The 26,279-nt window shown below is 42.9% G+C and overlaps 1 protein-coding gene across 24 annotated transcripts in view; it reads right to left on the reverse strand.

The window, feature by feature from the left end:
- The window catches only part of nfixb (nuclear factor I/Xb), a 172,246-nt gene that overhangs the window by 99,277 nt on the left and 46,690 nt on the right, over positions 1–26,279 (reverse strand). For 20 of the 24 annotated variants that reach the window (XM_078270373.1, XM_078270370.1, XM_078270368.1 and 17 more), the window contains one exon: positions 20,697–21,228. In XM_078270373.1, coding sequence (XP_078126499.1) covers positions 20,697–21,228 — 532 coding nt within the window. Of the gene's footprint in view, positions 1–20,696; positions 21,229–21,722; positions 21,838–21,998; positions 22,078–26,279 lie in introns of those variants that run through there. The other 4 variants (XM_078270376.1, XM_078270367.1, XM_078270390.1 and 1 more) reach the window with 4 other exon arrangements.

Genomic DNA, 26,279 nt, shown 5'->3' on the forward strand with positions numbered 1-26,279 from the left:
GAGCCAGGCCTGCCTGTTTGTATTGGCCAACTTTCAGCATTCCACATGTCTTTGTGATTTTCAGCTCCCTGACCTCATGAGACCCTCCACACTACTGTAAGTTATACTCACACCAGGAGCACAGATGGATCAGGAAGGAACGCTGAAATCCTATTGGTGCTTGGCTGCTTTCTAAAAGGCACATGTAATGAAAAATGCAGGCCACGCTGCTGCAGCTGTCACCGCAAATCAACTTTAACTCTGAAATATGAGTCAATGATTCCTGCAAATGATCTAAAATTGTGATCATTAGCATCTCTCCTTTCCTATACCCCTTAGCATTCTGCCTCTCTTTTTTTAGAGGGGTGGGGTACAGGGGATGTTTAGGGGATGATAGCAGGTCAACAGTAGATGCTTCATAGAAGTGGTATACAGCATTTGAAAGCTGGGAACTTGAGGCTTAATTTTACATGCAGCGGAGCTGTGTGTGTCATTAATGTGTTAATCGCGATGCGATTAAGGGTCAAGCATAATGCGTTAATTTTTTGTAATCGTATTAATCGCATGCCGCCATTTATTAATTTATTTTCACTTCGCTCGGGCTTTGCGTCGTGCCTAACAGGCTACTATTTTGCCGTACTTCCTCGTAACACATCCTGCTGCTGCAGGAATAGCAACGTGGATTTCGGTGCCTCATTCTGGTGCCACTGATATGTCTGCGCTTCTCTCTGATGCTCTGAAACAGACGTTACAGGCATCAGAAACATCGCTACACGTGACGCTAGTGAACACTATACTCGACAGCAGCTAACGCTAGCCTACCGCTAGCTAGTAGCTGGATTAAACACGGTTACAATGCTGACAGCTAGGATTCCGACACCGGGATGTAACAATCTGCAGCTGCTGTTGTCGGAAAAACACAGACGGTGCGTTCAATGAAACTGGTCATTTACAGCCTCGTGGTGCATTCAAAGTTGTTGTCAAATTCAAATGTGTGACTAGATTAAATATATAATAAACAATTACAAATCTTAAAATCAAGTTCATAAAGTAACTTTCTTTGCATTAATTTGATTCCCAATCAAGATACACTGGTAAGAATGGCTTTCCATTGTTAATATGTACTTAAAAATAATTCTGAAATGCAAAATAATAGAATTTTAATCATGTGATAAAACATGCGATTAATCGTGATTAACTATAGAACTTCAACAATTAATCGCGATTAAGAAAATGTAATCGTTTGACAGCCCTACTAAGAACATTATGGTATGAGTGTATAATGGCCATATAATGCCATGGCCGTATGATTCTCGTGCTCACTTATTAGGGGTGGGAAAAATAATCGATTCTTAGATGCATAAAGAACATTTTAAAAAAGTGTTGATTTTTTATTATTTAAAAATTATTTATTATACAAATCAGAAAAAAGAGTGACTGAAAGAGGATGGGATAATAGACAACAACTTAGAGGTTAGGCAAGAGTGCAGGGGGAAAAAAAAACACAAAAATGGCCAAAAGGAAAAAAAATAAAATGTTGTATATATACACATGATCTAATAAGACATACATCAGCCAGTTATCCACCTTTAAACATGACTGAGCCTCTGACATGGAAGATTACTGGGAGAGAAGGTGACTTTCACAAGCATGTTTAAGGCTTAAGCATGGAATGACTACAAAATAAAAGTAGACAAAACATTTCATTAAAACTTGTGTGTGACAAATACTGTATATGTCAAAATCTAAGCTTTGTCTAACTGTTTTGTCTAGGAAGTGATTAGCAAACTCAGATTTATATGTATATTTTTAAAAATCACGCATGGAAATGTTCATTAAAAAATCGTTGCATCGAGATGCATCGATAATCGGTTTAGAATCAAACCTCTGAATCGGAATCGAATGGTGAGGTGCCAATCGATTCCCACCCCTATCACTTATGTCTCGTAAGTTGTTGCAGCAGGTTTTGGGTCGATACTATTTGTTACACAGATTTGTGCACAATAACAATTTAATAATAATTATTGACCACTCAAGAATTTATGAAGATGGTCAGAAATCCCTCCAAAATGCCATGCTAAGACACCAAAGACCTTGAGGAACACCATAAAAAAAAAATCCTTGCTTGGACTTGGTAACAAAAACCTTTGACATTTGGAGATTGTATATTGACACGATAGTGTCAGTGTCACCTTGCCCTACCGCTCCACTCATCACCTTGGTTGACCTAGCAGGCTGTTTAGCAACTTGATGGCGATTAGCAAAGTGTGCACGGTGCATCGAACTGTGTGTGCGCAATAAGCAGAGTTTGTACGCGAGCAGTAAGAAAACAAAGATAAAGAGAGAATGTGGCAAGTTAAGAAATTAAGAGATGGTGCATGCACAAGATTAGGATGAGGCGCCGAGGTAATTAGGGTGAGAGGAGGGAGGCAGGAGGGTGTTCGCAGCCAAATTAAGGATCAAGTAGTGCCTTGGGGCTGATCTAAACAGGATTTACCTGTTGCTGTCCCCAGGTGACTCGCTTCACTCATTTACCCTACACTGCCGCAGGGCCCAAACTCCCAAAGACCTCGTTAATTAAAGTGCAGACATGCAAAACATTCAGGTGTGTGTGTGTGTGTGTGTGTGTGTGTGTGTGTGTGTGTGCACAGGACTCTCTCCACTTGGGTTCTTTTATTGAATTATCTGAAGCTCTCACCTTTAATCAGTGTCTCATGAACTCCCACAAACACAAAGTTCATTTGTTAAACATTCTCGTATACGTTAGAGTGCTACTATAACAGAGGGGTCTCTGTCATAGCAACATGAGCCCAATCACGCCACACTTTATGCCTCGGGGGGGAAGAATAATAATAAACAAACCATAATGCCATAAATTCTCAAAGCTAAACAGTAAGGTGACAGGTGGTGGGGTGGAGGAGCGAAGGCAAAAAGAGGGAATGTTTTAGCAAACGTCAGGCCCGCCCCTGGGTAAACTAGTCATTTTGAATTTACAAGTTACAACACAGGCCTCGACATATGAACATACGCAGAGCACACTCATCAGCGGGTCATGGCGGGATGTCACCCTGCTGTTACCAACCCTATTATTTGACAAAACCAAAAATGAAAACTGTCAGCCACAATCGACAAAGCTGAGAACAACGTCTGGACCGGCTCCATCTCCCCAGTTCATACCTCTGCAAATGGAGACCAAACCGTCTACTCCCCCCCCCTCCCCAAAAAACAATCCTATATCCGCCCTTTGCCCTGGGGATGTGTGTCAAGATGGTTTACACACTAAAAACAAACAGGCGTCCCATTGCAACAGCAAGAAAAATGGATGTGGGTTTGGACGAAGTGGGAGAGGGAGGGAGGGATGGATGGACTGGAAAGGAGGGCAGGATCAGGGTACACATGAGGGAGAGAGGGAGGGAGGAAGAGCAAGAGAGTGAAAGTTGTCATAAAAACGACAATAATAAGAGGCCTCAGTGCCACCCAGTGACCACATCAAGGCTTCTGTAATGACAGGCTGTGCAGAACACATGTCGGACTTAGTGGGGGAGTGTGTGTGTGTGTGTGTGTGTGTGTGTGTGTGTGTGTGTGTGTGTGTGTGTGTGCGTGACGCGTGCGCCCTTTTGTAAGCGCTATAAAATGACTTAGTTAACTGGGTAATATTTTTCTCAGCATGGAAACATGCACAGTACATCGTACATACCACAAAGCAACACTGGACAGGCACAGAGTGTACACATGCAGCCTTTAATTTAGACTATACTGCACTCGCTCAGGAAATGTAGGTACATGTGTACTTTACTTTTCAAGCCACAAATCAAAAGCAGTCGGAGATAACCGAGAACAACAGAACAACAGAACTGGAAAATCCTCCCACTTCCCTGAAGTCACCAGTGTGGCAACATTTTGTCTTCCATTGCGTCATGTAAACAGACTCCGACAGGACTTCATGGTGCATTCCAACCCAGTCTCACGGCAGTTCATGAAATGGTGACGTTATTTAATCTATTGATTCCTGTACACGGACACGTTTATCTCGTTTTTTTTGTGGTGGTCAGCACGTTTTTCAAACTAATGTATTTCAATGGGAAGCATCTTTCGTAATCACAGCACGACTACGGTAGCGATTAGTATGAAATGGTTGGGGTGGTGGATGGGTCAAACAACACAGGACTTTCACCCCGGAGACAAGGGATCGTCTCCCACGTGTGACGGGTTCCTTTCCCTGTTCTTCTTTTCCTAAACATGACCCTCCCTTTCCCCATTCTTCTTTTCCTAAACCCAACCGTCCCGTTGTTGTCCTGCGTCCCCCAGAGACGGTGGTCGTCTCCCGCGTGTGACGTTTCCTTTCCCCGTTCTTCTTTTCCTAAACCCAACCTCCGTATAGATGCTTCCTATTACGTGCTGACCACCACGAAAAAAAAAAAAAAAACGAGATAAACTTGTCCGTGTACACTAATCAATAGATTAAAAATGACGTGACCATTTCACGAACTGCCGTGAGACCGCGTGTTGTGCATTCACGTGCCGCTCGTTAAACTCACAGCGCATTCAATCGCACACCGTAAATCATAATACACCCAAACTGTTCTGCCATATATCTATAGGTTAATGGTTGCTTATTCATCAGTCTCGACTGAAGGCTTGGTCAGACATGCACCAGTCTCTGCAAATATTTGTTCCATCTCTCAATCACTTTAATTTAAGCTCATGTGCCTGACAAGTCCAAGACTGTGTTTCAGTCCAGGCTCCAAGGTCAGACCCATGACAGCACATCGGCTGAGTGTTGGGTACTGTAGTAGATATTTTTCTGGGCAGCGAACTGACCAAGTAATGTGCATCACACAGCATTATCTATCTAAAGTTTGCTAACATTAGCCACCATTAGCTGCTGATCATTCAAGACCAAGTAAGGCTGTAGCAGGAATGAGAGGGTGACTTCTATTGCATATGAATTCAACTTTGAAAGAGAAGAATGTGTAATTTCTTCTTTGATGACATCCTGCACAAACCCGCCCTTTTTAAAAAGGTCCCATGGCATGAAAATTTCACTTTATGAGGTTTTTTAACATTAATATGCGTTCCCCCAGCCTGCCTATGGTCCCCCAGTGGCTAGAAATGGTGATAGGTGTAAACCGAGCCCTGGGTATCCTGCTCCACCTTTGATAAAATGAAAGCTCAGATGGGCCGATCTGGAATCTTCTCCTTATGAGCTCATAAGGAGAAAGGTTACCTCCTCTTTCTCTGCTTTGCCCGCCCAGAGAATTTGGCCCACCCATGGGAGAGAGACATCATGGCTTTCAAATGAGCAAAGTGGCAGTTGGTCAAGGCCACACCCCCACCCTCCACCTTGCCCCCCCCTCTCTCTCCTCCTCAATAGCTACAGACACAGAAATGACACATCCTAAGGAAAGCTCATTGTGGGACTGGCTCTAGTGGCTGTAATTCTGCACCAAGGCTGAATTTCAGGAAAGAGACTTCAGATACAGTATTAGGGGACCACTAAGGTCTATATAAAAGAGACTTCAGATACAGTATTAGGGGACCACTAAGGTCTATATAAAAGAGACTTCAGATACAGTATTAGGGGACCACTAAGGCCTATATAAAAGAGACTTCAGATACAGTATTAGGGGAGCACCATGTCATGGGACCTTTAAATAGCCAAGCTACTGTCAATAGCGATCGCTATCGGCAGCCCGCAATAAACTACGCCATACACTACGCAGGAGTGCGGACATCGTTGTCAAAGTAAGGATCCAGTGAGTGTTGCGTTAAATTTGATGTCACAGCAGTTTCACGCACCTCGCTATGGCAATCAGCTGAGAATCCCGCCTTCGTTGAGAGGGTACTATCCGCAGTGGAAAATGAAATAGAGAAAAGCACCTGGTACCAAATGTCAGTTGAGTTGAGCCAAATCATGTAAGGGAAATTATGCAAAAATCTCATTTTAATTCAACAGTCTCAGCAGGTGTTTTCCATCAGCTCTTAAAAGCAAACATCAGCTGTGACATCACTGATTTGGGTGTGGCAAAAACGTTACATGCTTGAAAGTTTCCGCCTATGGAGTGCAAGAGTTTTCTACTTTGTTCTGTCTGGTGTGGGCTTCACATTTTATAGCATTAGGTTTAAGCGAATACATTTTGCATTAGCCAGGGCTCAAACATTCTAGCCAGGTCTTAGCCGCGTCCAGTGCAGCTAGCATGTATGTTCAGTGGTTCATAAAGAGAAAAAGAAACAGGAGCTTATAACGAAAGAAGCCATATATATATTCCAAGCAAAACCTGAGCGTTTACAAAATAAAATCAACAAAGTTTCAACCTCGAGTGTGATAAACTGTGTGCGTAGGACACAGCTGTTTACCAGAGCAGACCTGGACAAAGAAAGCCAGACAGGCAGCAGTGGAGCGATGAAGGGACCTTAGCCCAGGAGAGAAAATCCTGTTCTTTTTCACAAACACCTTGTAGGAAAAAAAGGCCTGACCACAAAAGAGGCTCTGTGCTTAAGGCTATTTCAGTTAAGAGTTCTAGCCAGGACAGATCCACAGAGAGCACAAGAGAGATGGAAAGAGAGAAAGAGAAAAGGGAGCTTTATTTGGTTAACAACTTCCACGAATCAGTGTGGGGGAAGAATGTGTGTATTTTGGCTCTGTTTGTTTTGCATTAAGATATAAAATATGTCGAGATTACTTCATCACACATCTAAAGCCCGATGGAAAGGAGGCAAGATGGGCGAGAGTCTAAAAGTGGGAGTTTTGGGTTTTGAGTATCATATGAAATGTTTCTCACTGGGACAGAGGCTTCAGCAAAGAACAGTGAAAGAATGTAAGCCCCAAAAATGCTACATTGCCAAATATGACAAAAAAAATCAATCAACAGAGACAGCAAACTATAGAGTATAAAGTACCCCCACAGCCTTGTCAGAGGAACTCAAAAATTATATCACCATTTATCTATTACTTTTAGCTAATTATTACAACTGTTTACCTATAACTTCTGACTCACCGAATGTAGACTGTGGGTGTAAGTCTGCCATTGGCCGTGTATTTCACGCGGCCAATGGCAGGCTTATAATTAAGCCCCATTTTCACAGAACTAGTATTAGCTAGCTGGGGACCTCTAGTAAGTACAAGTACAAATGTTTCGCCAAAATAAGTTCCCTCCCGACACGATTTTGCAAGGGCACCATTGTTGCATCCTGGGCTTAGCACTGCCCAAGACGATTGGTTTAAAGAAATGCAAACAAGCCAGAGCGTATTTTTCCACCTGTAACAGAATAAGGGGTGAAGCCATACCATTCTCTAGCGCTGACACTGTTAAAAACTGTTTATCTGTTACTTTTGACTAACCATTTCAACTGTTTATCCATTACTTTTAGCTAAACATTTAAACTGTTTATCCGTTACTTTTAGCAAACCATTTACCATTTATCCGTTACTTTTAGCAAACCATTTTTACCATTTATCCGTTACTTTTAGCAAACAATTTCAACTGTTGATTTGTTACTTTTAGCTATTTCAGCTGTTTAGCCATAACTTTGAGCTAACTATTTTAACTGTTTATCTGTTACTTTTAGAAAACCATTTCAACTGTTTATCCTTTATTTTTAGCTAACCATTTTAACGGTTTATTCGTTAATGTTTGTCCACTACTTCTAGCTATTTAACCATTTATCCATTACTTATAAGTAATTCTTACTTGATATGTTGAATGTGACATTGGTAATGCGGGGTAAACAGTATGTTGTTGATTGAAGATTTTATGCATACTGGCCGAGGAGTTTGTTGAAAGACCGTGAAACAGCAGCTCTCTGTGTAAGTCATCTTTACAGGGGTAATCGTGGCTCTCACCATAAGGATTTCCCCATGTAGCTGCCAGGATTGTGTAGTTTGAATCCATGCCCAAAGACAAAATCTTTCAGTTCATCAGAGTGGAAAAAACTTTTCTAACCATGTATCAAAAACAGAAACCTTGGCCTTGGAGTAATCACATTAGCCTGTGTGTTTAGGACGTGGTGGAGGAAAACCACTCTGGATCGAAGTAGTGGTGATAATTGGACCATTCCTAATGCCTTTTGGTGTGAATGGTATCTCTTTAGGGTCCGTTTTACAGCCAGGCCAGAGGGGAAAGTAAAATCGGATGAAAAGAACAGAAACTACAATAAAAGAAGGAAAAGAGAAAGCAGGGATCGGAGATGCTCTCAGGGCCAAAACCACAGATAAAAATCTAACCGCAGAATGAAGGCCAGATTGTTCTTATTCACTGTCATCTCAACAAACAAAAAAATCTGAGTAGAGGGAGAGAGCGAGACAGAGAAAGTGGCAGCAAGCCCACTCTTCTACTTTATTCAGATTTACTGCTCTTAAATTGTTTGCCCTCTGCTTTTAATGGCCATCTCTAGATCATCAGCTCTTAAAATAAACACAGAGGCTTGGATTACCTTCTCTATCACCATTCCACTGAAGCAGAACACACTTGCAGGGACTGTGCCTCGCTCCGCTCTTATTTCTTTACGTTAATTCTGTGTGTGTGTGTGTGTGTGTGTGTGTGCACACGCTCTCCCCTGAATGTTTGGGTTGCTGGAGGAGAGCCTTGCATTAAAGCTGAGCAGCAGAAGAATGGAAACTCAAGTAGGGCTCAGAAGCTGGGTGGTCCTGCGTCTAATAATACACCAATCAAATGTTACCGCACAAAGGGCAAATAACAGAGTCGATCCGCTCCATTGCTGCTGCTGAGAGGGACACCAGAGAGAATGAAAATAGATACTAATAAGTCAAATTCTAATATTCAGCCCATACGACTTCCCAATTTCAAATCATTCGCAGATGATTTCTGAGCAGAATCCTGATCAAATTTCAAGAATAAATAACATGTTTTTTTTTACTTTCTATTTTTGCGGTGACAGATCGCATCCAGTCAAGGACCAGTGAGGGGGACCCAGTTGGGGCCTGGTTTACCTACTCTGAGGCCTGCGCACCCCGCAGTCTAATCCCAGGTCCCAGGTATGCTGCAGGACAGCTGGGGCATATCAGTGCATGTACATTTTTGTGCACGCTTGCTTCAAAATGTGGTCGTATCTCTTCATGTGTACATGCAAGGCCCGCAGGCATCAGGTGTGAAGGGGGTTCAGGTGCTGGGTGAGTCCAGAGAGGACACTCGTATGCTCCGCTGCAGACCGCGTTTGTTGTTGCTCGGCCTGCTTCTGAGGCGCACGTTAACATATGGATGGAGGCACAGATACAATCTCTTAGAGTACATTCACAAACAACACCTAAAAACATACTTCACACACATTTTACTCTTATGGACTTAAAGAGAGCCATTGGGGATGTAGGCCTAATCTTTTTAGAGGAAAAGCAGATTGCATTTGAAAAGTGGAAGGGGAAGAGATGCAGGCTCATGTTTGCGAACGATAACAATTAAGTTGGCCAACTCACGTGCAACGGTTGTATTAATATGCAAATACAGAGTATGCATACAGTACCAGTCAAACCTTTGACTTGTACTTAAGGCCTTGTACTTAAGGCATGTACTTTGCCTTCGTCACTCATAGCATACCTTTGAGACTGCACTGGGGTTACAGTTACACTACATTTTTATGCTGTGTGTTCAGACAAAAACAAAATCCGCTCCAGTAGGAGAACTAATCTCCATCCATATTAAAACGTCTGACAATACATATCACATGACCATTCATATATACTGGGCATTTGCATGCCGGTGTAAACAGAAAGTAGATTGTCCAACGTTATCCCGCGGTTCAAAATCATGGATGTACAAGTATGAAAATACCTAACCGATGCAAATGACTGAGGTTCATTGTTGACTCCAAAGCTCTCCGTTTCTGCCCATCCAGACTACAAACCAACCCCTGGGTTTTTAAACCAAAACGGGGGCAGCAGTGTTCCCAAATCTTTCCGCTTAGGGGCTCAGAAACGATGAAAAAGATATTTGTTTTCAAACCAAAACGTAGTAAATGTAGCCACAGAGGTATTGGGGAGTGATGATTACAAACCCCACCCTCCTTCATAGGAAACAATTAAAAGCACACAGGACGATGCAGGGGTGGAGCAGCATCAGATTAGGAAGAACAAACACGACGATGGCCGTAACTGCTAGTTATGCTAGTGTTTCACTTAATCCCATTGTTGTGTTTGGGGTCCTGGGGGCCGAATGCCATCTTTAACAGCTCAAAAAAGTACTAACCATTCCTTCATCAGCTTGATATGTCATGACTTTCCACATAATATGAGACCTGCTTATAAACACGATTTTGAACTGATGCTGTGTTTCATAAGTCTGGTACAGAAAACTAAGCATTCCTTCCGTTCGGGGCCTCAGAGAGCTAAGCTGTTAAATATGATGGACTTTCATATGCTCTATATCTGTGATTGATGTTGACAAGACTCTTTACGCAGCTCTACCCTTCCAAAATCCAAAATTAGGGTTTGGATTTCTGAGTTTTATAACAATTTCTTTATAAAAGTGTGACATCTCTGCAGTCTAACTGATCATTATCACTGTGTTGGAACACTTCTCTGTCTGTAAATGACTCAGACCATGTCTCAGTGCTCAGTCCTGACAATTGGGCTACTATAATGCATAAAGTTGGCGGTTTGCGGATTGGTGTGGTTTATTAGCGAATATTTTGCAGGCCGGGCAATGCGGATTGGCTCTCACAACGGGTTGGGACCGGGAGGGTGCGGGTATTAAAAAACCTGACCCTTAATGCATAGCCATTGTAACATTTAACATGAAATATTTCCATCCTAACAATGAATAATGGTCATTTCTGTATTTTGTCACCTTCATCAAATGTGAGCTCAGTTTGTGGCAAATAAACTGGTTACCACTGTAATACTTTTCTACATTTGGAGTTTAAAAAAAGGTCCGAAGAGAAGCAAAAAAATGTATGTTAATTTTGCAAATACGTTATTATTTTCATACATACATCAGTAGGGAGTATGAGGGGGTAAAGCCAATGTCAACAACAAAAAGGGTTAATGCTGTATTGTTTTAGAAGATTCTTTTATATCACAGGCTTCTGCTGTTTAAATGATCAATCCCAAAGGCTACTTCGAGCTTCTTAGAGCATAAAAATCACGTGTAAGCCCAATGGACTGAAATAATCCTGACAAAATGTGTGAATAACATTAAGGGGAAAATCTGCTCTAAAATTACAGTTTGACATACATATATATATATATATATATATGTATATATATATATATATATATATATATATATATATATATATATATATATATATATCTCTCTCTCTCACTTGGTCCACATCCAATGACAAGTGTTTTATGTATCCAGAAACAGTATGTCATAATAACGCCAAGAAAATCGAATATCCTTCTTTTTCCTCGAAGGAGTACAAATGGTTCCTTTGAAACTCGAACCACGCTCTGACTGTGAAGACCTGGATGTTGATTTAAAGTTAGTACTTAGCAGCTACCCTTGATGGTACTTGGTTTATGCACAGTCACACTCAACCGCACTGTATAGGTATCTGCTTAACCATAAGCACAAGTGTGGGGATGCCCTCTATAGATGGAAAGTGATCTGAGTGGATTGCTCTGGCAGAGCTCTGTGCTCTGGTTGGCCCCACAGAGGGCAGGGGTGGCACAGAAACAGCCCAGCACTGCATGGCCACTCACCGTGCCAACCAGGCCAGTCGCTGACACTCCTTGGATATCACCCAGGAAAGGTACACTGAGCAAAAAAAAAAAAAAAAACACAACTACTTGGCCATGGCAACTCTATTCATCTGCCTTTCTGGACAGCCGGTGTTTGTAAAAGACGTAAAAGGCAGGCGGTTTAGGTGTCCTTTCTCAAGAAAAAGTTTTTTAATAAAAAAAGAAAATGCAATTTCACATAATTTTGGACCATTATTTATTATTACCATGTCTGTTTCTAAAATGTTTGAAAAGCTAGAGCAGATGAGAAATTAATAACACTCAAAAAACTAAGACAAAAGTTGCTAAACAAAAGTCCACTGGGGACCAGCTACAATCATTAGGACTGAGAAACGTCACGTAGTTAGTTTTGATGCTTACTTACATTCATTGGGTGCTGCGCAGAAGTCTTATAATGATGGGAAACCCTGACAGCTATCCCAAGGCACAGACACAGCATGAGAGCTTTGTGTTTTTGATGTGAGGTTTAAAAGTCGACACAAAGGACATAAACATACAACAATATATGAAACAATGTATAAAACCATAGTATTTTGACATGTGTTATTCCCAGACAAACAATGCAATTTCATAAACTTCTCTCCCCGCGATCTCTTCCATATTTCTATTGCTCATCAGGGAGAGAGGGGAAAAAAAACTGTTGTTTTCCTATCTTTTCATGAAATTTATGCATCGAGGCTGCCAATAAGAATTCAAATGAGCCTGAAATTATAGACGAGAGAGTTGAGCGCTGACAGTTGACGGGTATAATGAGAATGTTACTATCCAAAAATGATGCTTGTGAAATGGACCTGGTCGTCCGTATGAAAAGCAAACAGACGGAGAAAGTGAGTGAACGTGTCAGGTGATTTTTGTTTTTGAGCAGGAGCCCAGCGCTGGACGGAGCCCTGCCGTGTCCTCGGAGGACGGATGAGAGAGGGGAGACCTGAGTGAAGAAGGGCAAACTATTACATAGAAATATGAGATTGAGACGAGTGAAGGTATGTTGCTGAGGAAAGACCAAATTAGCTGTGATAGATGGGCAAAAGCAAAAGAAATGGCTGAATCGAAAATTCTGGACTCGCATAAAAGACTTAACTACAGTCATTAAAACTGCTACAGAAAACAGTGTTATGGTATTATTTATCTTCAAATCTTCCTAATCTGAGTGCAGAGCTGCAAATTTAGTGCTTAAAAGTGAAGTGAGAGAAAAAATTCTGAAACAAAGTCTCCTTTATTCTCTCCGACGGCTTGTTCAAAGCGTAAATCCCTCTCTTCGTTTCTTTGTCCCTGTCTGCGCAGCGCATTTGCAGTTCAGCTGCTCAGAGACATGGTGTGGAGTTTATTTATTTATCCATTCCCCATTAATTAGTACATTTGCGCTGACAAACGCGGAAGGAGCCGCATTAGCGCCTAGTTTACACCCGCCTTCCCCCCTGACTATTGACTCTGGAGGATGCAGCAGAAGTCGGCGTGTTGGTTTATACTGTAAGTGATGATAATGGAGAAGAGACACCCAGGTGCACTTGTAGAAGCACAGAAACACCAAACCACAGGCTGCCAAAATATCTGAGCTCAGTGACACGGATGCATTGAAGTACAAGACTAGACAAGTTAAGTCTGATTAAAAACGGCAAGTATGGAGAGCCAGAAAAGCTAAAACGTCAAAATAATGCAAAAATAAAAAGGATGGATGGATATGGAGTGTAACTTACAGTCAGTAGCTTTATTGCATATTATGCCTCGCACTGGGAAGAAGGACCCCCCCACCCCTGCGACCCCATATATTCACTCTGTTATTTCAGGGAACAAAAGCAGGGCTCTCAAGGCCATGGGTGGATCCGTGAAAGGAAGAAAGGAGTCCTGCTCCTGGTCCTGTCTGAATAGGGGCCTTTCACACTTGGAGAGGCCTGTTTACTCTCCCTCAATAATGGCTCTAATTTTCTGATCATTATTGAGTAATTCCATCCACCCCCACACCCAGCGTTTAACGCTTTCTCCAATCACTCACGCCACCTCGTTCGTGTCTCCGAAGGGCCCCAAATGATTGTACAATACATGTTCTTCATTTCCTCTAAGCCCATCAGTCCTTAATCCTCCTGACTACCCTTTTCCTGCTCAGCCCTTTAAAAAGACATTTATGAAGACACCTGAAGACAATTTAGCAACAAAAAAAAAGGCAGAAATTAGATTTGCATTAAAAAAAAAAAAAGAATGGAAATCATTCAGCATTGTTAAATTGCCAGTAACATTTTTTCTTTTTTGTCTGCCACGTGGAATCATTCTCTCCTCTGATTGGTTGATCAGAGGCGCTTTATCCTCCATTTTGTTTTGGACCTGAATCCACAGCAGTACCATCACACCGAGTAACAATATTCGCTCTGCTAAAAGCCGGTGGAAAATATTTTGAAGGAAGGAAAAAAAAAAAAAAAAATAAAATAAAAAATACATCTAGTAATACGATAGCCATTTTAATCAACGCGTCGACATCTCCATAAAATAAGACTTTAAGTTTGAATGGTATGATCGCTTATTTTCTGGCAACCCGCTGTAAAAAATAAATAAAAGCATCCATAGGAGGGGTTTTTAGGGGCGAAACTGGACGTGCGGGGCGGGGGGGGGGTGAAGAAGTGTTAAGCGGGAAAAAAAAAAGGATATGGGGGGGGGGGGGGGGGGGATGTTAAAATGAGAGAAAGAAAAGGATCAGAAGGAGAGAAGTTGGCAGAGACTGTGTCGGTTTGAAAAGCTGGCACCTTCTAAACAGAGCTGCAGCTTTGGGTGCCAAATGCTGCCAACCAACCCCACTAGCCTGAATATGTGCCCTCCCTCTCTCTTTGTTTTCAGCATGGCATTTTGCATCATCTTTATTCTACTGTATGCCTCTCTTTTTACTTTATATCAGTGCTCAATATCATCCTCACAGCAGTGACTGACATTTATTCCCATTAAATGAGAGAATAAATAAGGCAAGGGGGAATATTTATTCATCTAGTCATTATTAGTGTTCATTTCAAGGATTTTATCTAGGTTTTGTTTTGGGGGTTTTTTTATGTAAGAGGATTTTGTTTGCTATTTTTTGGAATTTCAGATGGCGGGATCTGTGCTCGGTGGCAGCGCGGTGTTCCGGTCCCGTTTTCCGTATGGAAAAGAGCCGTCCCAATTACAGGGCAGTGTCCCCGTGCTCTGCTCCACTGGACCGAGGGAACAAGGCGCGACGCGGACGGATCAGAGTCTGGTTGCTGGGAACCGGCCCAGAAAAAGACGCTTTCCTTTTTCTCTCTCTCTCCTCTCCTCCTCTGCTGCCTTCACCTCTCCTCTCTCCTCCTGCTCTTTGCCCCTGGGCTCAGGCGGCTGAGAAGCCAAGCCGCCCCTCCTGCGCCGAGATACGTATGTTTTTAGGGGACAGACAGATTTCAGGCCTGGCACGTGTACAGAGAAACAGAGGACTGGTCATGCTAATTCACACACTGGAACGAGACAGTGTTAGAGACCAAAAATAAAAACAAAAAAAAAACTAGAGGGAAATGTACGCCTGTTTTGCTGCCGTTCTTTTTTTTAAAAGAAAAAAGGAGAAAAATCCACTCAAGGATACCATCAAATAAAATGCAGTAATTGCGCAATAGATAAAAAGCCTATTCATTTAATTGCATGCATTTACTACATTCATTAACGCTAATTCATTAATGCATATAATTAGGTTATTTAAATTTATTGAGAAATAAATACATTTCTGGTTGTTAAATCTCAGCTACCATTTCTTAAGGAATAAGTGAACTGAGCTGCTGAATTGCTAAAGAGACACCATAACAATTTATTTATTAACCTTAATTACACAAATAATTAAAAACCACTGTACAGTGAAATTAGGAAATAAAGCTAATCCATGTTGCCCACAATAGGCACTCTCTGGTACAAGGAATGTTTCTATTTGCAAAGCTAAGACCTGACCTTTGTTTCAAATTAGACTTAATTCAATCATATACACTCAGTCTTTTGTGTATCTTTTCCAGTATTATTCACTAAACTGGATAATTACAGTGAATATGAAGCGGGTTGGCCTGCTACCAAGCACGTAGAGCTGCTCAGAAGTCGGCCCTATAGAGTGGTGGAAAGTTGGGAGAGATTGGTCACACACACACACACACACACACACACACACACACACACACACACACACACACACACACACACACACACACACACACACACACACACACACACACACACACACACACACACACGCCTCAGTGCATATTAAAGACAGCACAGTGTCACTGACGCTGTCCCGTCATGAGAGGGGCTCGCCGGAGCTCAAACTTTATTGGCCACATTATTTCAAATGACAACAAAGCGTAAGAAAGTTTCCGTTGAAAGTGTCCGACCAGCAGTGTTTTTCACACTAGATGAATGTGGCTCCCTCGGCGCCGACACTCTTCTGTTTCTCTGTCGGCCCGGGTTAAGGACCGGTGCCAGAGCGCTGGAGCCCAATTCTGTTCTCCGTCCAGAAATCTCTGCTCTGCACAACATGCTCAGCCAAGGAAAAGAAGGGACTCAGTGATTTATTTATTTTTTTCTTCCTTTTCTTTTTTTTTTTTTTTTATAATTATGATTCCGTCAACTCTGACGTCAACATAACCTGTGTGTGCGGGAGGACTGGTGTAATCTTATAGCACATATTCTGCTAAAACCTGCTAGAGCCATAACGTACAGCCTCAATAAACCACCACACACGTATATCTTAGTGTGTAAAAAAACTAACAAATCCCGTTCGTGTTTAGTCTGCGCTTCATTATGTAACTGCATCTGATAACGTTACCTCCCTTTGAAGCTCAGGATGTTGTGCAAAGCAGATAAGATGTGATTGATGGATTAGAGTGACGTGAAGTCTGTCTCTCTGTCCATTCTCCTCTTTGTTCGCCTCTATTAAAAGATATTCTCTCGGCCATTTGTAATGTCGGGACCACGCACAGACACACACTGATGGGTAAATGAACACGTAAGGTGCACACACGCGCACACACACACACACACACACACACACACACCCCCCTTTCGGACCTGGCCCAGGCCACTCTCTGGTCCGTCTGTCTCCAGCGCAGAAAACAGATATGGAGGCCACACTCTCCGAAAACATCTTTCTATTATAACAGCTCAAGTAATGAAAGCTGTACGGAGGCGGCTCTGGCACGACTAATGCTGGAACCGTGCGCCTTCGTCAGATTGACAAATACGGAACACAACGCTCCAAAAAAAACACGACCTGATCCGGGGTCTCTAGGTGGAGGAAGGCTCACAGCGCCCAACTGGCGAGCCAGACTTTGGTTTCTACCGACCTGCGATCAAAGATGAGATCAGACCCCCCCCCCACTCTCTGCCTGTGCTTTGCTTCCTCCACATCCCTGAACCATTATTGTCATCATCATCAGATGCAGCGCAGTAAGTGCAATGAAAAGGAAACACTTTTGGGGTCGACTTCCGCGACAATTATTATATCATGATCTGTGTATATGCGTGCGTGCGTGCGTGCGCGTGCGTGCGTGCGTGCGTGTGTGTGTGCGCGTGTGTGCAGGTGTGTGTCAGCAGCCAGGTATTTGTCAAAAAGCACATTTTGCTAGTGGAACCTTGCTTTGCAGCTGCAGAGCAGCAGCGCAGATTGGAGTGCAGCGGCTGTGATCTGTCCCAGCTCTCACTGCCCCGCCTGGAAGGGCCCAAGTCTATAATTGGACAAAAGCAGAGACACATACTGTACTGGAGTGAAGCAGAAACAGAGGAGGGGGTTAGACGCGGTGGATCTCCTGTTCTGTCAATCACGCCGCTTGAGAGCAGAGCCCCCCTCCCTGCTGCTGGCGACAGTGACATCAGAGGGATAAGAGAGTTGAAAAAAAAAAAAAAGAAAAAACACTGCGGCGGAAAACAGGCTGGTGACACGGCCGCGGTCCAATCATCAGGCCCCTGGCAACTGATAGCTTCCGCAAGACACAGACACCCTGGAATGGGGAGCTAAGAATAAAACTGTAACGCTGCCACCCCAAAGGTTAGAATGGAGCCACTGTCTGCCTGTCCTTCTCTAAACTCTGGTTAACCCCAGACAGCCTCCTGGAAAACAGAGCAATTCCAGTTTATACAAGTGGATGTTTTTTTTTTTTTGGGGGGGGGGGATTTTTTTAGCCGTTTCCTAATGTTGCCTCTGTTCCATTCTAGTCGTATGCGCCAGGTGCTGCACAGACTGCATGAGAGGGTGCTGTGGAAAAAAAAAAGAAAAGCTGAGCACGATCACAAACCGTCTCCCTCCCACGGCAGTGGACTTCGTCAGCAGACGACAGGTCGGCTTTTTAAGCAAGCAGGAAAGACAAACAAAAGACAAGAAAAATGCCACTACTTCATTCATGATGGCACACAAGCCTTTTTCCCAGTTTTAACACATGCTTATAGCCAATAGATGGAATGTTGTGCTCTCGACTGGACGACATATTTGAAAGTGATTTATATAAGAATGCTCATATGTGTAAAAAAAAAAAAACATCCAAATGTGACGGTGCTACCGCACACAAATCAGCTAGATGAGGGCGATGGAGTGTTCATATGAGGGGTGAGTGGCTGCTGGATTCTGGCACCGAGTTAAAAAAAGAAAGGCTTTACTCCAAAAGGGGCACCAGGCTGCGCTGGGAGCTAATCTGAGCCGCGGTTCGCCACGGCGCATTGTGGAACAGGAAGAGGCGCTCACGGAGGCCCCGCAAACTCAAGCAGAGTTACACACTGGGCTGAAAGGAGCCTGGCATGGGGTACTCTGTCACAGAGGAACGCTGAACCCTCCCTGCCAACGAGAAGAATTAAGGTCCTGTAACTGTATGCCTGTGGTAAGAGAGCCCTTTACTGGAGACCCCGGGAGACTAGTTAAGGGAGGAGAAAGGGAAACACCTGACTGACTCCACCTGCAAATACACCTGAATCCTGGAAACAGACGACTGGGCTGTAGCGTCATGATGAAAACGGCATACAAAAATACATTTGCACATTGTATCAAACTCCTCGGTATAGATATGGTAGGGTTGACAATTGGTGCTTTAACAAAAACTATTCACACGATGAGATTTTTGATAATTAATCATCAATAATGTGGATACAGCTAGAGCAGTCTGGACAGTTCAGAAAATGACATCGCTTTACTCCAATGCAGCCTTTAAAACCAGGAAAAAGACAACATGTGTGTCGTATCACCATATCCAAAATGTAAGACGATATCTAGCCTCATAGCTAGAATCGCGTGACATCTGCACACCTCCAAAAACGTAAAAGCTGTTAATGATTTAAACTGAAAGTGGATTAGCTCTGTGCTCCCATGACGACGGCAGTGTTACCAGGCGGTAATTAATTGAGAATGGTAATTGCTTAAAATGACTTAAAACAAAAACAAATCGTATTGTTTTACCCGTACAAAGACGTGTGCTTTTCCTCGTTATTGCAAAAGCGTTACAGCAGTTTATAATTTAATAGTATGTCAATTTAGCGTTAACATTTTAGTATTGCTATTTAGGAAGACAAAAGAATAATCCTTGCTAAAATTAAGCAAAAAAAACTAAATATTCCCACTATTACATTTCACAAATTGCCTTTAGAGAATACATCCAGGTTTGTATACAGTACACTAAAATATATGTATATATATATATATTTTTTTTTTTTTAAACACGGCTATTATAACTTCATGGTCACAGCAGGAAACGCGTGTGCCAAATATGGAGAAATAGAATAAAACATCTCATAAACAAACAGGAGACAGAGCCACGCTGCCATAAACAAAAAATAAAGCCTCAATCCGTGTGTGTGTGTCAGCATGTGAGTGTGTCCACTTTTGCGTGTGCGGCTGAGGCGGCTGACTCTCGCTACCTCCTAAACTACCTGGGACTGGGCCAGCCGTCACTGTGCTCTCCAGAACACCACACCCACCCACCAATCTCACAATAACATACACATGGATTACAGACGCATGACAAACGGACACACACGTTCGCAGATGCTTTTGTTTACACGTGGCACCGGGAAACATGCACATTTGGATTTAGACAAATTTGCCCACAAATACTTGAACAAATGTACCAACGCAAACATATCTCTAGGCAAACACAGGTTTTAAGCCTGACTGTCAAATTCTCAGAATCTCTTTAAACCAGATAGAAACATCTATCTTTTTTTTTTGAAGATTATGTTGCACAGACTGTCCCTTTAAATGTCAAGTTATCGTAGTCCTGACGGGGTTTATCAAAGCCTGGCATTGGCTCAGCTGTGTACATAGTGAGGGGCAGGGTCTAATCTGTGACTCACATGGCAAATAGGGGTGGAGATCGCCCGTTTTACCCCGATACGATATTATATCGACAATGATACAATGTTTACTGGTATCACAAAGTCTGCCAGGAGACGACTTCGATTCCATTCGATTCAGGGGCCCGCGACCGACACCAGACAATATCAGTTCCATTTATATATATTTACAAAAAGAAGCTAAAATATGATTAGTCAATTTCATTACTAAGTAAATTACTAACTTACTATTATTCTCCAGACATTTCAATTCAAAACAAACTACCCTTTTTAATAAACAGAATAAATATAAAGTCGGAATTTCAAAAATAAAGGCGCATCTTAAAGATGACGATATGTATGGATGGTTTCACTTTGCATCGATAATATTGGATTGTTGTCGATATATCGATTCGATCCACAGCAATGTATCGTTACACACCTAATAGCATCACATACTGACCTGTTTGTGTGTATAAATTAACAAAATCCACACTAGTTGGTTACACTAGTTAGTGTGTGTGTGTGTGTGTGTGTGTGTGTGTGTGTGTGTGTGTGTGTGTGTGTAAGACGTAGGCGACTGCAGTAACATCACATTCCTCTGTGTATGTGTATAAATCAACAAAATTCACACTCTGTGTGTGTGTGTGTGTGTGTGTGTGTGTGTGTGTGTGTGTGTGCGTGTGTGTGCGTGTGTGCGCGCGTGAGACGTAGGCGACTACAGAGTAACACCACATACCTGGTGTGTGGACGAAGTAGGCCAGGTAGAGGTCCAGCTCCTTGACCGTCACTCCGATGTGGTGCGGCTGGACACACAGGCCGTGGTTGGAGCACTGGGGCGACTTGACCAGCCGCTCGCCGTCCGTGCTCTCCAGGGGGCTGCCCTTGAACAGGATGACCATGACCAGGTCCAGCCGCCACACCTTGTCGGCCTGGCGGAGGCAGTCGATGCGGCGGATCTTGCCCTTCTGGTCGGGGTTGGACAGCACGCAGCAGGGCGCCTTCTTCCCCGTGATGGTGAGCACAAAGTCCTCGCGGAACTCGGGCCGGATGTCCTTGCGGAGCTTGGCCAGCAGGCGCGAGGCCCACTTCTGCTTGATCTCCGGCTTCTCGCCCAGCAGCTCGTCCTTCACCGCGCGCTCTTCGTCCTTGGTCATCCTCTTCTCGTGCTTCTTGAAGTACTTGCGCTTGCGGGCCTGCAGGTTGAACCAGGTGTAGGAGAAGGCACGGACATGGGGGAGGAGGGCCTCAATGAAGGGATGAAATTCATCCTGACGACAGAGAGACGAGGTGTTAGGAGGCTGGACAGAAAAGGGCTTTCAGTTTGAAAGAGAGCATGCATATCTTTTAATAAAAAATAAAAAAAAAAGCTGGTAAACAATTTTAAATGAAAAAGAGGCAATAGGGTAAAAAAGTAACAATATATGATAACAATGATTATATTGTTCAAATGTAAATTGTTGTAACTACAGGTAATTTAAAATCTAATTACAGTTTACTAAATGATCTATTCAAATAACTGTTTATTATTTACCAATCACATAAAAAAATAAATATGCAGCAATAAACACGGAAATTGATCTCAATTGTAAAATGCAAAAGCTATAATGCAAAGCCTCCTTTTCACAAATAAACAGCCAAAACATTCAAGACAAGAGATATAAAATACATGAATAGTAATCCAACTGCAACTGAAAAGCTGAGCCAAGTCGCGCTCCCAGTTTTCTGCTGTGAAAAGTAAAGTTATTCTGCTGCACCATAATACCTTCACTACATATCTCTGGGCGACAAAGCCCAGATCTCGCCACAGCGTTCCTGTGCCAGGGTTGCCACACACCGGTCGCTCACCACCGCCAAGCTTTGCCGCCACAAGACCACTGTTGAAATGTGCAGCTAAAAGATCAGCCATACCATTTCCTATCTCTGCTACCATGCAAGGGGAGCTCCAACCAGACTCACATTTCCACAACAAACTGAAAGCAGACAGAAATCACCACAGAAAACCACACTGCTAGAGGAAGACAGACGGCCTGGTAGTTACCATTTTGCACTCTCATCATAAATTTGGCACAGCGTTAAAAGTGAAGAAAAAAAAAAAAAAAATCTCCTGCACCAGTTTTCTCCCGCGCTCCAAAATGTAAAGCAAGTACTGGTTTGGCAGGGTGTGGAGAATTAGTAGATGAAAAAAAAACTGGGAGGTGGAGAGGTGGGGGAGGGGGGGTTAAAAAAAAAAAATAATAATAAAATAAATGAATTAGCAGAATATGCTGCTCACTAACAGTGGGCCAAAGTTTAAAAATCAAAACCCTAAGAATTTAGGAAGGAGAAAATTGACTACAGCCGGACCACGGCCAGCAAATCATTACACAAAAGCCAAAAATTACAACAACAAAAAAGACAGATTAAAAAGTTTGTCAAGTAAAAATAGAAATGTTAACAGTATTGCACTGTTAGAAAAACCTCAACAACGGGGATAGATGCACTTAAAATAAACAGTCCTTTGTGCTTTCCAAAAAAAAAAAAAATTAAAAAAAAATCCTTGGCAAAGAAGTCTAAGTGGTGGTGGTGTCTGTTCTGATCCCTGGGCCCGGCGCAAGACACACACACACACACACACTCACTCACTCACTCACACACACAGATGGGGGGGGCACCAGGGAGAGCAGAGCACAGAATAGAGAAGGAAAAAAAAATAGAGCGCCGAATCAATGTTGGACGAGCGCATACGACCGCTGGCAAAGCCGAGTGCTGCTTCTTTTTTCCCCTTTTCTCTCCAACTCTCTCTCTTTCTCTCTCCGTTTCTCGCTCGCCGTCTCTCGTCCTCTTCGCGTTCTTTCCCTAACCATTGCTTGAGCCTTTGCCAGCGCGAGTAGGGCCCACCTATTTGGCAACAAGACGCCTGTAGCCCAGCCAATGCGTTAGCTTCAAGAGCTGAAAGGGAGGGAAGAGAGAAAGAGGAGAGGGGAGGGGGGGGGGGGTAGTGGCAATGAGAGGGAGAGCGCGCAGAGAGAGAGAGAGAGAGAGAGAGAGAGAGAGAGAGAGAGAGAGAGAGAGAGCTAGCAGGTGGGAGTGTAAGAGAGAGCGCGCAGCCTTGGCCGACGCTGCACAATTTGCCAAATCGACAAGTTCCACTCTGACACGGAGGCAAAGTTCAAGGGAGCAAGTCTTCTCCCGCACCAATCGCCGCAGCCCTCAGCCTGCCTCCATCTTTGCTATGGCCGCCATCGCCTCGTCTCCCTCACCCCCCTCCCCCCCCACACGAACCCCCGCCCTCCTCTGCGCTCCTCTGTCTCTCTCTACCCCTCGATCTGCTTGCATAATGCCACCTTGGCAGAGGATGGCAGAGAGAGGACACACAGCTTCAGAATCCCTCCGGACCCCACCACCGGCAGCTGCTCATGGGTTTACCACAGCAAACAAAGAGGGAGAAACAAACCCAGGCAGCCACACTCCTCTGACTGCAGACAGACACACACACACACACACAAATCAATGACGGGATGATTTAGAGGCAGAATACTGAAATGGTTACAGAATTTCAAGGGGAAGGCGGCAGGCAGGCAGGCAGGCAGGCAGGCAGGCAGGCAGGCAGGCGAAACTGAATGTGCCTCAGCTGTATGGGGCAGCACTGAAAGCAGCAGATAAATAGTCAGCTGGAGTGTTAAGTGTAACGTCTCCCACAAAATTCCCCCGAATCCCAAATTTGCTGTGCGCCTTCCTCCTGAACTCCCGGGAGGATTTGGCGTTGGGTCTGTGAGTGGCGGCGGCTGTCACGTTGCCTCATCGTGACAGCACGTCATTCAGGGTCGCACCTGCTCCGCAGACAGCGAGTCTGACGGCAGGAGTGCTGCGGAAACACAGACTCTGGGAACTGAGGATTGGGACTCCGAAACAAAAAGAGGACAATCCGCCGAATACAAGAAATCATATGCGAGTTCATGTTAGGGCTGCACAATTAATCGCAATGTTATCGAAATTGCAATAGTGACTAGTGCAATATCCAAATCGCAGGGGGCAAAATGTGTGTCAAACCATTCTGAATGAAGTATTGTGGTGCTGCAGAGACGTCCCGGCCTACCAATCCTATCCTACAGACTAAAGAAAAAAATCTTTGTTTGGTACAGACTCTTGCATAAATCAAACTATAATCATTTCAATTTTTCAATGAAAATGAGAATAACGATACAAAAATGATCATTCCCTCCAATATCAGGAATCATGTCGCAATCGCAATATCAGTCAAAAATAATCGCGATTAGATATTTATCCTCATATCGTGCAGCCCTAGTTCATGTGCTCTGCCAATGCTAGAAACCAAGGCAACAATCCCAAGCAACATCACCTAGGACAGCTAGGAACGGGTGCAGAGCGGAAACGATTGGTCAGAATCAGAAAAGGGCTTATTGCCACAGTACGTTACACCTACGTGGAATTTGCCTTGGTGAATGGTGCATACATACACAAACAAACAAACATATTAAGCATTAAAAAAAAATAATAATAATAGTAGAGCTAGGCGATATGGAGAAAATCAAATATCACGATATTTTTTGACCAAATACATCGATGTCGATTATTGTGGCGATATTGAAGGGTTGACTATTGGTGCTTTCACTCAATATTTACACAATGAGAGTTCTGATAAACAATCACCAATAATGTGGATACCATGGCAAATTATAAAACAGTAAGTAAGTCCGGTAAGTCCAGAAAATGACATCACGTGGATCATATCACGATATTACGATATCCAAAATGTAAAACGATATCTAGCCTCATACATTGATGTCGATATAATATCGATATATTGCCCAGCCCTAAATAATAGTCACTTAATCCATTGGTCGATCTACAGAAAAATTAACCTGCAACTATTTGGAATATCGACTAATCCTTAAGTCATTTTTAAGCAAAAATACCAAACTGGTTTCCCGGTTCAAACTAGTTTCTCCACAACACAGATGTCATGCCTTCCTTTGCCATGTAGGATACCAGGGCTGTATCGAATGTCTATTTTAATTTTTTATTTTTTTTACATTCAAAGCTTCGAGGTTTTTCGAATGAAGCTCCTAATGTCTGTCATATTTTTTGACGTCATCACCCTTAAAAAAAAATAAATAAATCCTCAAAAAAAAAAAAGGGAATTAAATTGAGTGGTTTTTTTTATTACATCAACTATCTGTAATAAATATAACTCGTCGCTTTCGTCAACATAAATACATGTAGGCAGCAGGCTAATCCAATAATGGCATAAAATAATGATGAAATAATAAAACGCGCCCTAAGGCTTACAGCGACATTATGTTAAACAACGCTTTACAGAACAGAACGCACAACAGAAACAACGCTCTGGGGTTATTGGAAATGTTTGGATCACACAAGTCGGAAACAATACACAGCCACTGCTGGCAAATTATTCTACAAACAGCAAATTACTGATAATATTACTGTAGCCTTATCTTTATCTGCAACTGTGCAGAAACACCGGATTTCAACAGAATGACTAGACATGCAACAAAAATGTGTCTACTTAAAAGGTTAACGTTATGAATAAGGCTTTGAAATATTCGGTACGGCCCTATATGGTACTAAACTGAGTGTTTTGAGTTTTGGACTGGGGTTGGGGTCAGACCAACAATTCAAATACGTCACATTGGGCTCTGGAAAAATCTAAATAGTCATTTTCAGTCACACAGCTGTCTGGCAATTTCAAGACAAAATGATTAATCAAGACAGTAATCGACAGATTAACCGACAATGTAAAATCATTGTTAGCTCCAGCTTTAAAATCAATGTTTGAGCTGTGTTCACAAATTGGAATTAATAAATGTCTCTCCCTGTTCAAAGAAAATGACTCGGTGCAGTCACATTGCCCAAAAAGGGCCACAGATTCTGCCAACTCCAAACACAAGTGTTAATCTTTAAATAATGACAGAGGTTATTGGCGTTCTCCTTTAACCAGTGCAACACTGCATTATGCAAACAAAAGGTAGAGGCACTCAAACACAATGCCACCACCATCCTCTCACTAATAAACATCAGGTCCCTCCGCTCGCATTGCACCCAGCAATGCCTTTCAGCTTCATCTTCCAGCCATCAGCCTAATGAAACAGAGACTCTCATCCATCATCTGTTAACACCACGGAGGACAACACACCTCCACATTCATCCCGCTCGCTTTGTGTGCCATTGACCGCAGTTAGATAAAGCAACAAAGGAAGCCAAGGGATTCACACATTTCATTGTGTGTGTGTGTGTGTGTGTGTGTGTGTGTGTGTGTGAGAGAGACAGAGAGAAATATGGCATCCGAGTTAAATAAATT

This window comes from Sander vitreus, chromosome 15, assembly GCF_031162955.1.
Source record: "Sander vitreus isolate 19-12246 chromosome 15, sanVit1, whole genome shotgun sequence".
Classification (NCBI taxonomy): domain Eukaryota; kingdom Metazoa; phylum Chordata; class Actinopteri; order Perciformes; family Percidae; genus Sander; species Sander vitreus.